Genomic DNA, 15,814 nt, shown 5'->3' on the forward strand with positions numbered 1-15,814 from the left:
AACAATAGCCTCATTAATACTTTCCAATTAGCACACTTACACTTCTGCTTTCCTTCTGCAAAATCCTCAGATCATTTTCCTTATAAAACTTAATTGATATTTCCTTGTTTTCCTTTTGCAGTTTTTTTTATGAACTTGTCGAAAAAAATATATAATTTAATTCTTCATATCCAACCCAAAGGGATATTCAAATCAAATCCGTATACTCCTTATAGTTCTAATACTTGGTTTTGTTGTAAAGTTCATTGACCTTTTGTGAAAGAAATAGTTGTAATTTTTAGCAATTGGCAAAGACATTTCAGTATTCTGGTACAGCATATTTCACATTCTGCTCACTATAGTTAATTTTTTGTTAGAAAGTGCTTGAATAGATATAGTTGTAAGTTAACAGTTAGTTTTTTTTACTCATTAATATATTCACAATGATTAATAGGGTTGGGTAGGGATTGTTTAGGGGATTGCCCAACTCCGCGCAGTGGTCAAATTTAATCCGAGGAAAAGTTTTATGGCCCCCGAAGGGTTCAGCCCAACTCCGCGCGGTGGTCACTTTTAGGGCCAATTCCAACTCCGCGCGGTGGTCACTTGTAATATTAAGGTTACCCGTCAATTACAGACCCATCAAAAAGTGTTTGAGACAGGGTAAAAAGTGTGAAATGTCAATAGTTACGTGTTAAATGAATTCATTTGACAATTTAATCAAAATATGTTCCTTTTACAGGATTTTACAACAGTTTACTCATTCTCCATAAGAGTAACATAAGAATTTAAAAATAAGAATTCTTTGGCATTTTTTCTGTAACTATTCTGGCGCTTTTACGCTTCGATATACTGAATTATTTGTTTTTAAGCTTTACAAAGTGGTTTCAAAAGAAATTTAAAAACGTTATACTTTCATAATATATACATAAGCCCCAGTTCACATGGTTCAATCGTGCTGGTTTGTGAACTCGTTCGAATAAACGGTTTACACGTTCACGCCAAATTTAATCAAAATCAGATCATTTTGCTCGAGTTATCGTGCTAACAGACTTACATATATACACATAAAATATATATACCGGTATATATATATATATGAATTTGAACGGATGGTGTTTTCGGCCTTTGGGAAATAAAAACGAAAAATTTAATCAGTGAGTCCAGGTCTTACCATGAGACCTACGGTAATAGCTTATTCCCTATATATGGGAAATTCGCTAAAACCTTGGTCTGGGTCTAGATTCAATGAAAACCCTCTTCATAGACGTAAAATTCGCCAATTTTAATAAGATGTAAAAGAAATATGCTCGTAAACCAATTTCAGCCAATTTTCCCCCCAATTTGAGGTGTATAGCTAACTGTTTTATGAAACAGAGATTACAGCCAATTTGTTGAAGCAATCTGTGGTTGTTTACAAGACTAACATTTTTGAATTTGGTACTCAAGTTTATCAGCAAGCTCATAAACCCAGTGCTAAAAAGAATGATTGAGTATTGTAGACTTTGGAACATATAAATTTACAGTCACTCTTTCTCACGGGCTTTTTAAAACTTCTTATATTAGTGGTTTTTAAGCTTCGTCTCCTGTTTTGGGTAGGCATATACTTTTTACTTTTCCTTTCTTATAAATGATGAAAATATATCATAATTTCAAACTTAGAGCACAAACTCTCATCCGTCAGGGCTGTGAGAGCCAAAATTGACCACTGCGCGGAGTTGGGCATGTGCCGCGAGGGACCCGAAGTGACCACTGCGCGGAGTTGGGCAGTCGGTTTTGACAGATTTCTGACCACCGCGCGGAGTTGGGGTAAGCCCATTGTTTATTCATGCCAAAACTTACCTTTTGTGTCCATACTTCTTTTTAACTTCTTTGTATTCATATGCAAATTATAATTGTAATTTTACATAAAAGGGCTAAATAAACCACACACACAGTTCTAATTTGAATACTACAACTTTTAATTTGGAAGGCTGAACAATCTTGTATCACAAATGTAAGCTCTCTAGGTTGCTACTGGGTTTTTAAGGGTAAAATAAATCTAACACCTCACAGAAAGAAACGTAGTTCCTACGGAATGAAGAGGTATTCACCCACTTTATTTTATTAGAAATGCAACCAATATAAATTATAAATATAAATGAATCACATTCCAATGCTATAACTCAGACTGTCAAGACCAAAAGGGCACATAATACACAGGCAGGTAGGGTTAGTAACTCTTCATCATGCAGACAAAGTCCACATGCATTCGGCCTTAAAGAGAATGTCACATCTGTCAGATTATATGTTTAGTATGATTAACAAATATATTAGAAATTAACTTAAATTTATACAATCTAAAGATGGTAGGATAGAAGAAGGGGCTATTCCGCTATTGATTTTGATTTCTTGACATAAATCAAGATTTGATCCTTAAAATGAATCGATCAATATTGGTAAAATTTAAGCGCCTCTCGAAATATGTTTTAAATGGTGTTCAGGGACACTCTCTTATTGCTAAGGGAGTGTAATAAGGTATACAATTAGGCAGACTTTTTGGGATCAGCAGAGTCTACTTCAGAGTGTTTAAAAAAATAATTTTCTAAAAGGAGGAAAATTCAGGCCTTGTATTAAAAAATTTATAAAATTCAATTCAAAATATTGATGAATTATATACAGTGTGACACACTCTTTCAAGCTTGTTATGGTTGTTGTTGTTGTTGTTGTTGTTACCTGCCAAGGTAGAGCAGATGAGGTTGAGAGTGTTAGGGGGGGTTGGCCTGGGGGCCCTAGAAGGGTAACTGGCTATATGGGTAGAGGGAGGGCTGCGCGAAGGGGGGGAGGGACTGCCTGAAAATACACATCACTGGTCAATACAGTGTCTATGAGGACTGTAAATCACTTGATCACTTCAATTATAAGCTGAATGTATGTAGGGGAGACCTACATTTCATAATGTGTAAAGCCCCCCATACACGGGCGAGCATGTTCGCGAGCATGCTCGTGACGATGCTCGCGACGGTGTTGGCGGCGAACATGCTCGCTCGTGTGTGGGATCCGCGAGCCTTCGTACCAGCGAACATGTTGGGCTCGGCGCTCGGCTCGTCACCATAATATAGTCACCACAAATGGCCACAACAGCATTAGCATCCATAAATAAATTAATTTAATATATTAAATTTAAATAAATAAACACAACTTGACTGTCACAGCTCAAGAGAAGCAAGAGAAGGCCTACTGGGTGGTAGCGGCGATCATGTTCTCGAGCATGCTCGTCCGTCTGTTGACAACACCGATCATGTTCACGAGCATGTTCGCCAACATGCTTGCGAATATGCTCGCCCGTGTATGGGGGGCTTAATATCAGCTTCTTTGTTTGGCCAGGATCATGTGTTAAAATCAGACAATAATGAAAAAATCCCTCACAGTCAAATCATAAAGAGATAGGGAAGCAAAGGGATAGACTGTCAATTGAGAGGAGAAGAGAGGACAGGTATTCTCTTCCATTTGTTGACTAAGGAGAAAGAGATTATTGAGTAACAGACTTTTTGCCAGGATCATATTTGTTTTGGTAACGAATAAAACTTATGAATAAAAAGAATTTTTCATCATACTGTTCAGAAAACAACAATCGAAATCGTCGCTAACCTCATAATTTGTTTATGGCAACCCCAAACTGTTATGAAAATGCTGTTAATCACAAAATATTTTAAATTTTTATGTTATGTTTGTAGACAACAGAAATGTAAGCATTGATGACGACTGTATAACTTCAAATTATGTGGTCTAATTTTGTACCAATTAGAAGACTAGTTCTACAGTATGATGAAAATAGTTGTTCATCACACAGAGCGAAAGTATCTTTTTGGTACCGTACTTTTAATAGTACCAAAAAGAGCCACTTTCGCTCCTAGTAATGGAAACTACTATTTCACTGAATGAATATTTATGTTATCAATGAACTAGAATGAATAGTGAAGAAAATCTGGCGGTTAACAATTTTTGTGTTATTACTTCCAGTCATAACTGTAAAATAAGTACGGTAATGTTTTGGGTGACAGAAATGTATAACGCTGCTAAGTGAAGATTTTTTCACATTGATATTTGAATGTATTTTTCTCCCTACAATTGCAGACAAAAATTGTGGGGCTTTCGGAGCTTGCGTAAATTTGAATCGTGCCTTTCCAAAACATCATAAATGCCAAAATTGTGAAATATCAGTTTTCATACAAAATCAGGTTGTAAATGCCATATCTTTCTATAGCAAATGCAGCTTGTCTGGATAGTGCTGCCACTAGTAGGGGAGATAACAAGTATTTACTTCTTACTTAGCTTACTTCTTAAGACATAAACAGTTTTCAATACTTCCATTAATTATTGTAATAAATAAGGGTTCAATTTAACAAGTTGTTAGCACGAGATTAATCCAAGCCTCAAAAATAAACAGCAAAATTTTAGCATTGAACACACAAACATTACATTATCAAAACATACCACATCAATCCATGTGTTGTTAGACAATAAACAAATTCAGGCCATGTTGTGATATCTTTTAGAAATACATTGCGAAATGTAACAATTATTTTTTCTACCAATGGCTATATTACCTCGTTTGAATGTTTTAATTTTTTAACTAAAAAACTACATCTAGTTTGAATTGAGCTGGAATATATTACGTTCATCAACAAACATTTATTTATTCAATTTTAAACTACCTATATTACCTATATTATGAAGTTTACATTTGAATTATTCAAACAATGCAATAAGCCCATGTATCGTTCCCTCCATGATGTCACATCATGTTGACACTTACCAACATGCTCGCTGGCCGCTGGTGAGTTGTTCGCTGGGCCTTTGAATGTGCTCAGGATGCTCGGTGGCTGCTGAGGTGAGGGAGAGGACTCCAGAGGGGCCAGGTTCAGGACTATGGAGTCGTTCCTACACTCCTGCTCCATCGTGGGACTAACACACACATTGTTGTTGCCTGCAACAACCCCACAGAATGTTTTATTGCATTATTGTTGTTTAATGGTTTGCACCAGAGTAATATTTATGAGAAGGATTTTATTTTGTAAATGAACAATTTCAATGTTTTTAAGGTTTTTTGTTAGAATAGCAAGCTTACGTGAATGGGAAGAGTTTACTCCAGGACAAGAAACACAAAAGCTCTAAACTACCAAAAATTTTAAAATTACCCACTAAGAAAATAAACTGACAGGGTTTTAATTATTCAAATTTTAGTGCATGGTTGAAGATTTTGTGTATTAATTACTTGTAGTTGAGGAGGATTGCTACATCTAGTTTTCTCCGTCAAAAATACCTATTACTTGTTATATAGATTTATATAATGGGATCCAGAGGTTGGCTACAAAAACTCAGGTAAGGGAAATTACCGTTGGTGAAAACTGTGAGCTCAAACTGGGCCTCTAGTACTGTCACTCTGTTAAAACTCCAGGGAATATAAGCTATCAAACAACCTGAATCAATATACTTCCCAAATACTTTCTTTTATTTGTTGAAACACTTCTAAAAGACACAAAGCCATAGAGAACAAACATATGGAAAGAAAGAACGAAATCTCTTTGTAAACCGAAAAACTTGAGTGAACAATGATTGCCAATAAAACAGCAGTCACTGAGCTTATTGTATTTACGTTTCATAACAAAGCAACGGAAGCTTTTCTTGGATGTGAAGACAATTTGCATGAATCAAACAGAAGAGGAGGAGTGAAGGAGGGAGGGGTGGGGGTGTTCATTGTAGCTATTGTACGGTGGTGATTCAATTTGAAAACAACTCTCACCACAATAAAGACTTGGGGAGAACTTTAGCTTACCATGTACTGACTTGTTTAAACAAAAAGTGAATAAAATGATTACCTATGGCTCACAAATCTGTGTAGTATATATTTTTTTATTTCTTGAAATTATTTGAGACATTGACATAAGACTAACAGTTTTATTATCTTCTAGTATGCCTTACCTGTTCTGTTTGTTTTTTAAATTTAATTTTAGTATTAAATACAAAAATTATCTTATCTTAAAAGAAGTTTTAAATACAGATATACCTCAACTGCGTTTCTTATCAAACAATTGGATGACTCAGCAAAATAAGTAGTTAAAAAATATCAGAGTCTGAAATGAGATTATCTCATGATCAGGAGAAGATCCAAGAGGGGAATGGCTTAATCAGCCTTGAGTTTTGGCACAATGGCCGTATTGGGACGTCCCGAACTTTACTTTTTGTCCCGGACTTTTTTCAATTCTATTTTGTCTGTGGCCTCTGTTATCCCAACTTGTACAATTAGGGCACTAGTTAGGGGGGGGGGGAAGGGGCAGTATGGTAGGGAGAGTTTGAGATGAGTTTGTAATACACTTAAAACTCCTTAAACAAACAAAATTAAGGGGACAATCTCTGTTCGGGCCTTCTCGAATTCAATTTACCCATGGTAGAACAAGACCCTCTAAGGGATGATTTTACATTTTTATAAGATATTTTCAACCCTCGGTTTTAAAATTTTATAAAGCTAGAGAATGTTGGGGATGTAAACTTTGTTTAGAAAATTTCTGCCTAGCTTACTTTGCTACTTAATTTAGCCCTCATGTTTAGAAGTAAATCCCTTCAAATGTTTACTTATAATATTCAATGATAATATTTCTTACTAAAATTCATGAAAATTATCAACGCTGTTTTTTTATTATATTACTAGCAGAGTACCTGTCCTTCGTACGGGGTTGGCATATAAGTATAAAATGCTTATTGCAGTTATACTAAAGTTTTGCATTTGCAATGAGGGAGGACACAGTTTGGTAAATTTGGTTCTTTAAATTTACGGTATACTATAGTATTACACATCTACCATAGCCATAATGTTCTACCATTGCCCCTAAATCATAGAAAAAATAAACTATCAAACATTCGCACAATATAACAAATAATTCATTAAATTAAAAAATATAAACTGTAAACAATATTATTTTGACCGTTCTTATTGCATAACACAGTTTTTTTGTTGCTGTTTAGTTCAAATGAGCTGTTGTCATAAATGCAAAAAAGATAATAGTGCTGCACCCTGTTGATAAACCTTCTAACTTTTTAATGCTATTGCAAATTATAGAACCAACTTAAATAGTTGAAACGGCTGACTAAATTCTTTAATTCCTTTTAAATATGAATACTCATAAGGTTAACATGAGAAACTCCAGAGCCACTGGGGCGGAGCCCAAAGGGATTTTTGAGATAAAATGTGTCTATATGTTAATCGGGAATGTTAGCTATCATCATGCCAAATTTCAGCTCAATCCGTCCAGTAGTTAAAGCTTGATTGAACTTCAAACAAACAAACAAATAAACAAACAATCACACAAACTTTCACATTTATAATATTAGAATGATATTCATTCTTTTTCTATTTACGCTGTACACTGCAAATAATAAAATGTTTATATATCATCTAGTAATGAGTTTCATTTTCAAATGTAGTTTGTATTGCTACCTTACTTAGTCATTACTTACAAAAAAAGGTAAAAAAATGATATAAATAATACATTTCCTATTTGTCAGAGTATCAGTTTTCAACTATTCAGAAAATACTTTTAACAATAAACAAAATATTTAAAAGGGGGAAAATCTGTAGGACTACTGCTATCGTTATATATTTTTGAAAAAAAAACCTGACATTATCTAAGTTTGCTTTCAGAAGTCTTTTAATCACATTTTCTTTTAATCTGCTGACCAAATCTGGCACCAGAGAACTCCCGATTCCCGGACTCTCCAGTAATCAAGAGTCCAGGAGTTGCCAGCTGATTACGTTCCCCTCGCAACTAATCCCATTTTGGCTCGGGATTGCAAGTCTCCTCAACCAATTTACAAAAAATACTGTCCACCTGGGCCCCCATAGTGTCTCTCTGAATCAGTAATTTGGTAGGGGAATGGTTTATGGGCTACGACCTGATTAAATGTAGCAAAGCAGGCCACTAATAGTTGAATAATTATGTTGTACAGTATTTTTGAAGTGTTGAATGCAGAGGATATTATAGCATAGAATTTCAATAAGAAATCAAATTTAATTGATTGAAAAGCTCGTAAACCTGATGGAAGCTTTGTACAAATAATTCAGCAGCAAATGGATATTCCTATTGTATAGTAACATTCTATCATAAATTTGTCTGGTAAAAAATATGATATTTATTAGCTTTTCAAGTAAAAAGCGCACTGTTAAATTAAATTATACAAATTTAAAAAAAGCTAATTGACTGTATGAAATAAAGCTATCGGTGTTTGTTCATTGATAATAAAAAAATCATATTTACAAAGTTGTACATAAATTGTTTTTTTATTTATTGATAATAATTTGAGGAATGTTTTTTATAGGTACTGTATAAATAAAATAAAAGCGGGATTGGATATAGTATGAAGTGTATTTAAGAACGCAAACAATGGAAATCGACTAATAGATGAAAACTAGATCAATAATTGAACATCTGGTAATTCAACTCATACTAACATATTGAGATCAAAGGCATAATTAAAAACATATCGTCAAGAATAATAAAAAAAGTAGTGAAAAGATGGAAAGCAAAATGACTTTACTATGCAATTTTAAAAAGGAGATTTAAAGGTACAATGTCAATACAAAGAATAAATATAAAAAAAACCACATCACATTCGAGAAAAATATAATCTTGCTAAAAAAATTGTGTACATTATAAATTGTAAAATGTTCATAAGAAACTTCAGCCTAAATATGAAGTCTAATTGCTTTGACGATTCACTTCAAAGTGTTAATCCTCCCTATAGAAATCACTGCTAAACAGTTTGTTGTCAAGTTTACAAAAACACTCCAAAACTCGTCAAGAAGTCTGCACCAGAGGACAGACAGGGGATGAGGACTTAATTAAGGCTTCAAATTAGATTAAACACATTTGGTTCGCAAAGCAGTTCTGTTTAGCAAAACAAAAAGTGAGTTAACTTTGTTGGGAATGCAATTTACATCGTTTCCACTTCACTAATTGTAGCTTCCTGGCAAATGGATTTATAAAAGACTGGGGACTCAGTAGGGAACAATGGACAGGGGCGTTTGAGGAGAAACTTTTATTTACAAAAAAACACAGAAGTAGGGTAACTAAAAGTATACAGTAATAATATAAAATAACCCTTACATTAACTTACAGAAGACAAATTTAACATATACTTCCAGTTTTTTAAACACAGTTTTAAAACATAACTTTTTAAACATTGAACAGTTTTAGAGTAGAGTAAGATTCTTGCAACAGATCAATAATTACAATAGTACATAATGTAGTTTGAAAACAATTTGATATGAATATCTCAAACCTTTTGAAATAATAGTGTCCGTAGGTCAGCAATAAAACACATTATCTTCAGCAATTGTTTCATCACCTTTGTAAATTCTGCATGTCTTCTTGAACCACTTCCACAATATATTTCAAAGTCTTCTCTTTCAACCTCTTTCCACAGGGAACAGTGTCAACAGCTACACTATTCTTTACCACAACATAAGCCACACAACCTTCTAGATATTTCCAACTTTCAGGTTCAAAAACTTCAATATTCTTGCAAATCCCATTCATCTTGCCAGTCTACCTTTAGAAACTGAAACGTATCAAAAAATCTTAAAAATCAGTATGGATTAGATTCTTCACTGTTCAAAGTCACTACAGTAAAACAGCTCAAGATACTGACCACTTCCAAAGCTGCTGAGGCTGCTGGCTTGGCTGTTGGAGGCGCTGGAGGGGAGGGAGGAAGCTAACCCCCCCACCCCCTCCACCGGACCACATGGCGGGGGATGCGGGTCCAGGGCAGGGCGGGGATTGGCCATTGGATATCTCCAGAACTCTGAAACATTATAACGACTTTGAAAAACTCTTCTGCCTAATAAAGAATTACTTGAGCTACAACAAACTCCACTAATCAAATGAACAAAAAAATAAACGGTATCAGCATTCTGACACATACTTTCTCCCATAAGTTTGTCAACAACCTTTATTAGTGATGTGGGCCGGGTAAATACCCAGTGGGTAGGTAAATATAAATTGGGTATTTACCTGGGTATTTACCCCAGGCCCGGGTAAATACCCAAAAACTGGGTATTTATAATTTGTATTAAAGTTAGAAAAGATTGAGATGTTTTTTTGCAATTATTACCTTGTAAGGATAGCAAAATGATAATAAAATGTGTTAATCAAAATTTCATATGGTCACTACTAGCATTTTACTTCTCGGTATGATCGCCATAAATACCCAGGTCTGAGCATAAAGCATAATCGGCATAAATACCCTGGTCGCATGGTTGCACTGGTCCTGACTACTTATGATTTTTTAATTTCTATGATAGATAGATGAATTTATTTTATTAAAAGTGAAGAAAAATTATTTGTAAAGTAATAATTATTATTTAGAAAGACTGGAAAATTCAACCTAGTAGTGGCCTATGTGTAAACAACTTAAGAAAATAATTAAAATTCAATCTGTAGGATGGCAGGATTTAATAATATTTTTGTTCTAGATCTTTTGTTGGTAAACTTATAAAAAAAAACTAATTTCATAAACTTGTGATACAAAAAATTTGAATCTATAGCACAATAAATCTTTCAAAATTATATTATAGGCCCTAAGTTAGACCAAAAAACAGGAGATACATTTTTTAATAGGTTTATCCAAATATATTATTGTTCCCAACTAAGCGGTAACACAGAAAAGTTTAATGTAGACTCCCTCTTATCCGGACACCTTTTAACCGGACAATTTTTATCAGCCCATTAGTTTAACCTGACTAGATTGGCAAGAAGTGAGCGGTACTGAAACGACTATTCTCGTGGGAAAGATTTGAGACCAGTGATCACGTATCTAAATACAATGCTCTCCTAAATTAAAGTCGAATATGACAGTACCAGTACACGGTTTCTGTTTTAACAAGTTTTTGGGGACGTCGGTTTAACCAGAAAACCCGTTATCTGGACTAGCCTCGGTCCCGAGGAGTCCGGATAAGAGGGAGTCTACTGTACATTCAGTATTCTGCCATTCTGCCTATATCAATCAGGCCTTGGGTCTGTCTAGCCTTCCAAGCCATTTACACAATACAAATTTTAACTATCATAATTTAATAACAGTAGAAGTAGATTTAGGTTCACTATTTCTCTGATGAGGTGTTGTCTTGATTTCATAAAAAAGTGCTAAATCATTAAATAAAAGGTACTAGCAATTCTGCAAAGCTTCAAGATACTGTAAAAGGTGAAATAGACTATCCTAATTTATCATGTAATGATAACGTTCAATAACATATTTAGGGGTATATAAAAAGGAATTTAAATCGATTTCATAAATACCCAAAATACCCGGGTATTTATGGATTTTGGGTATTTACCCGGGTAAATACCCAAGGTATTTACCTTGAGTTTTAAATACCTGGGTATTTTACATCACTAACCTTTATCATGTGTAAGCGGTGATAGTCAATATACGGAAATGGGATTTGTAAGATTTTCTTCAGAATTTAAAGGACTATAACATACTAAATTGTTATCAAAATCGTTCGAGCCAATATTGGGAAAATATAATTTTCCGTTATTTTATGGGGTTTTTATTGGGAAATAACATAATTTACAATAACTTTTGAACCGTAATTTTTACAGAGATGGGATTTGTACCATTTTGTTCAGAATATAAAGGACTATAACATACTAAATTTTTATCGAAATCGTTCAGGCCATTTTTGGGAAAATCTTTTTTTTCCGTCATCTTATGGGGTTTTATGGGAAAATACCCATTAAAAATAAAAATTTCTAAGAAATGAGAAAAACTATCAAAATTGTAACGATCATAACATACTATGTTAAATAAAAACGTATTTTTTTGTCTAAAATCCTATTTTTCGTTTTTTTATGGGATTTTTATGGGAAAATAACATAATTTACCATAACTTTTGAACCGTAATTTTTACAGAAATGGGATTTGTGCCATTTTGTTCAGATTTTAAAGGACTACAACATACTAAATTTTTATCAAAATCGTTCGGGCCATTTTTGAGAAAATCAGATTTTTCCGGTTTTTTATGGGTTTTTATGGGAAAATCCCCATTAAAAATCAAAATTTCAAAAAAATGAAAAAAACGCCTGGAGATACCATGGATTAGAACCTACATACCAAATTTCATCGAAATCGGACCACAGGTGTAGTCTCTAGCTCTGTACACATCCAGACACACAGACACACAGACACACAGACACACAGACACACACACACACACACACACAGACATCACTTCGAAAACCACTTTTTTGGGTCCAGGGGGACCCAAAACGAATATATCCACTCAAAACTCAAACTCGAAAATTTTGACGAAAACAATACTTTCTCCATATACTATGGTATAGGGGGAGAAAGTAAAAATGAAACTTACTACTAGAGAAGGGGTGGACTCAGGTCGTGCTAAGTCATTCATAGCTTTTGTGCATAACCTATCTACTTCGTTATCAGGATGGGTTTAAAAAGGTGTTGTAAAGTAGAAATATTAGAGTTTCTTATGAAGAGTATGATTTTTTCCCATTGTCTACCTGTTGTAACCAATGTTTAACATGTTTAATATGTCATGGAATAGGTCATAGTCACACAACATAAGTTTGAACTATAAGGACTGAGTATAAGTTAGTGATAGTTTTGCCAAGTATACAGGACAAATGAATTGAAGTAAACTGAAAAACAAAATCAACAAAAATGAGTTTCTGACGGGCAGCAATCGAATACATATTGTGAGATTCATGCATTCACAAGACGAGTCTAAAATATGGTTTTAGTTTTTTTTTTAGTTCTAGTTTTAGTTCTGATGGGCGCTAAGGTTATGAAGTTTATATTGTGAAGGACAGGCCCTAATCTAACATGTAACTCTAAAGTAAAATGTCAGACAATGAATAACATAGTCAATGATGCCATTTAATGGTCCTTCTTGGTGGATTCCTCACACATCATAGAATAGCCAAGTTGGACATCAATAGCTTAGCACCTTGGATTTAGCTTTCAAAAAGCAAGACCTTTGCACAATGCATTTTACCCAAAAGTATTTTACAAAGTTAACACAAGTAAATTTTATGATGTTTTTTCCAAACTGAATTGTACTAGGGCTATAAAAAGAAGTGACTCTTTGGAATCAATTATATGTATCAAATATTTGTACCATGACCAAATTGTATACAACTAAACAACTGATTGACTTAAAAAGTATACTAATAAATATCAAATACTATTCGTCAATAAATAAACACAAGGAGGTTGAAGAATTAAAGGATATTCGTAAATCAAACTTCTACATCATGAACATGGGTCAGCCCCCATCACATTAGTTACATTTTATTTGTCTGACTTTTACAATGTCTTCCCTATTTCCTGATCATTAAATTAGTTCGGAGGAGTGGATTTCATGAGCCATTACAGCATTTGATGATCATTTCATGTACTGACTTCCCCTCTAATCGGAGAAAATAGTCGATTTCCCTCTTCAGTAGTAAATGAGGCATTCGAGCAAATAGGAGTAATTAACTTATAGTGACCAACGCTTTGTTTTTATACACAACCTTAAGCCAACATTTTATTAATCGCCGAAACATTCAAGGCTTGGTTACAGAAGATTACAAACCTTTAAAAACAAATAGCTAACGATTTAAATAAGATATTTTAGAGTGATACAGTAACAATTTCACTTATCAAAATGCACCAATCAAACCCTCTTATAATTCCTTGTCTTGTGTATCAGGAAACTTGAAACTAAAACTTTAAATAAAAGCTGTCAATATATTTTAAGTTTCTTAGCGAGTAAGTATATACATGTTAACGTAAGCAGTGTTTGTTACCTTGTCCGAGCAACGCCAGGGAAGACAACTGTTGCCGGTTCTTAGCTTCTCGTATCGCTCTGGGTAGAGTGAGCTGCACTGGTAACTCATCACTGGAACATACAAACAGTATCACCACAGCTGACTAGAACTCTCTTATCAGTGGCACAGTTAGTTATCTCTCTCTTGCTACAACCTCAGAGTGGTTCCGCCAGAAAATAGAATGTTGACATATATTGTAATATTTTTTATTTTTTTAAAATATAATATGATTGGAAGTTTTGTGAATTGATAAGCATTGCATCTTTGATAGAATGGTGATAAGTAGTATTAGTTTATAAATTCTGAAAAAGTTTTTCAATAGAATATTTGAAAATTCAATTAGCAGTAGTAGTCCAGCATCTATAGGGGGTTGAGTATGCACTGAAAGTGTAACTCTTTTTGAGTTTTGATTGTTGTTGGGGGCATCTTAGAGATGACAAAAACCAATGTTGTCGCCCTCCCAGCAGGTGCACAACTTGGGGGGGAGGGGGGGAAGGTGCTCTGAGACGCGTTCTAGAAAATCGCTTATATCTCGTGAACTAGACACGATAGAAACAATCTCTAAATGGCATTGTATTACCAACTTTATCTGCTTTAAAAAAGTATCCAGGAAAAGTCCAGTATCTATGATATTAGTTGAGTTATTTAACAATTTATTTAAAAATTTGAATAAAAACCCCTAAAAAACGTTAAATTATCCATTAAAACCCCTGTAAAACAACAAAAAGTACAGTTTTTCATCGTGCATAATATGTTTTACACGCTACTTTATATGGTAATTATATCGAAATATTACAAGGTTATGCGAGGTTTACGATGAAGCAAAGCGGATGACGCCGATGCGCGGCAGAAATCAACGTGTGGTACAGACTTGTAAAAATTGGGTATGTACCGAAAGTGTAACGCATTTTGACTTTTGATTGTTGTTGGGGGCACCTTGGAGATGACAAAAACCTTTGTTGTCGCCATTCCAGCAGGTGCACAACTTGGTGTGAGGGGGGGGGAAGTAGCGCTGAGGCGCGTTCTAGAACATCGCTCATATCTCATGAACTAGACACGATAGAAACATGTTTTGAACGGCATTGTATTAAAAACCTCATCTGCTTTAAATATTTTACAATGAAAAATCATCAATGATAATAATTGAGTTATTTAACATTTTATTTGAAATTACAAATTTAAAGTCAAAATACCGTTTATCTACCTATATAACTCTCATAAAACAATGAATCGTACTGTGTTTGGAGTGCATTCTAAGCTCAACACACGAATTACAAAAAGTTAAGTAGACTGTACTTTCCTTATAATAATATGTACGGAGTTTTTGAGTTAGCGAGAAAATAATTATAAGCTGTTGTTAACACTAGGCTATTTTAAATATAAAATTCAAACAAAAATCTAGGTACAACTACCAAAGAAAATGCTTCAGTTTGAAATGTATACGGTTTTTTAAAAGAATATTAAAATAGACTTGGAAATGCTGTACTTCATTTTAAAACTTAATTACCATAAAAACTACACATAAGAAAACAACGGATACTATTTCGGTCATCTTGTTTGAAACGGTCTTAATGATGAGGATTTCTACAATTTTTAAAACATTTGCAGTAGGATCAGCAGGATTAAGAAGAAAAGGAAGCACCTACAATGACACCTGCTATATAGAAATCACAACTAATCCATCTGCAGTCAAGGACATTAGTAAAATGCCTTGAACACCAGGCAGCTTTAAATTACACCTGTTACGGTGTAGTGCCCAACTATATTTTTGGGGAAAGTCCTTGACAGCAGAAATAGAGCCTTTAGATCTATTCCAGTACGGATTTTTCAAAGACAGCTCAGGAAAATTGCGCCCCCTTCTTATGACCCTGCCCCCGGCTCCTACAAATTTGCTTAAGCCATGTATATGTAAGACTTGTTCTAGATCAACTTGTAGCTGCTTTTCAAACAAGTCATCCTGCTGCTCCTAC

At 34.2% G+C, this 15,814-nt stretch overlaps 1 protein-coding gene across 7 annotated transcripts in view; it reads right to left on the reverse strand.

The window, feature by feature from the left end:
• Nucleotides 1-15,814, reverse strand: part of LOC128986806 (protein sprint) — a 368,727-nt gene that overhangs the window by 40,473 nt on the left and 312,440 nt on the right. For 6 of the 7 annotated variants that reach the window (XM_054407335.1, XM_054407336.1, XM_054407337.1 and 3 more), the window contains 4 exons: nucleotides 13,824-13,915; nucleotides 9,664-9,816; nucleotides 4,775-4,945; nucleotides 2,692-2,808 (listed from right to left, as the gene is read on the reverse strand). In XM_054407335.1, coding sequence (XP_054263310.1) covers nucleotides 2,692-2,808; nucleotides 4,775-4,945; nucleotides 9,664-9,816; nucleotides 13,824-13,915 — 533 coding nt within the window. The remainder of the gene's footprint in view (nucleotides 1-2,691; nucleotides 2,809-4,774; nucleotides 4,946-9,663; nucleotides 9,817-13,823; nucleotides 13,916-15,814) is intronic. The other variant, XM_054407338.1, reaches the window with a different exon arrangement.

The sequence above is a fragment of the Macrosteles quadrilineatus genome, unplaced genomic scaffold (genome assembly GCF_028750875.1).
Source record: "Macrosteles quadrilineatus isolate MER2022 unplaced genomic scaffold, UCM_ALF_1.0 Scaffold_2__2_contigs__length_208266976, whole genome shotgun sequence".
NCBI classification, from domain to species: domain Eukaryota; kingdom Metazoa; phylum Arthropoda; class Insecta; order Hemiptera; family Cicadellidae; genus Macrosteles; species Macrosteles quadrilineatus.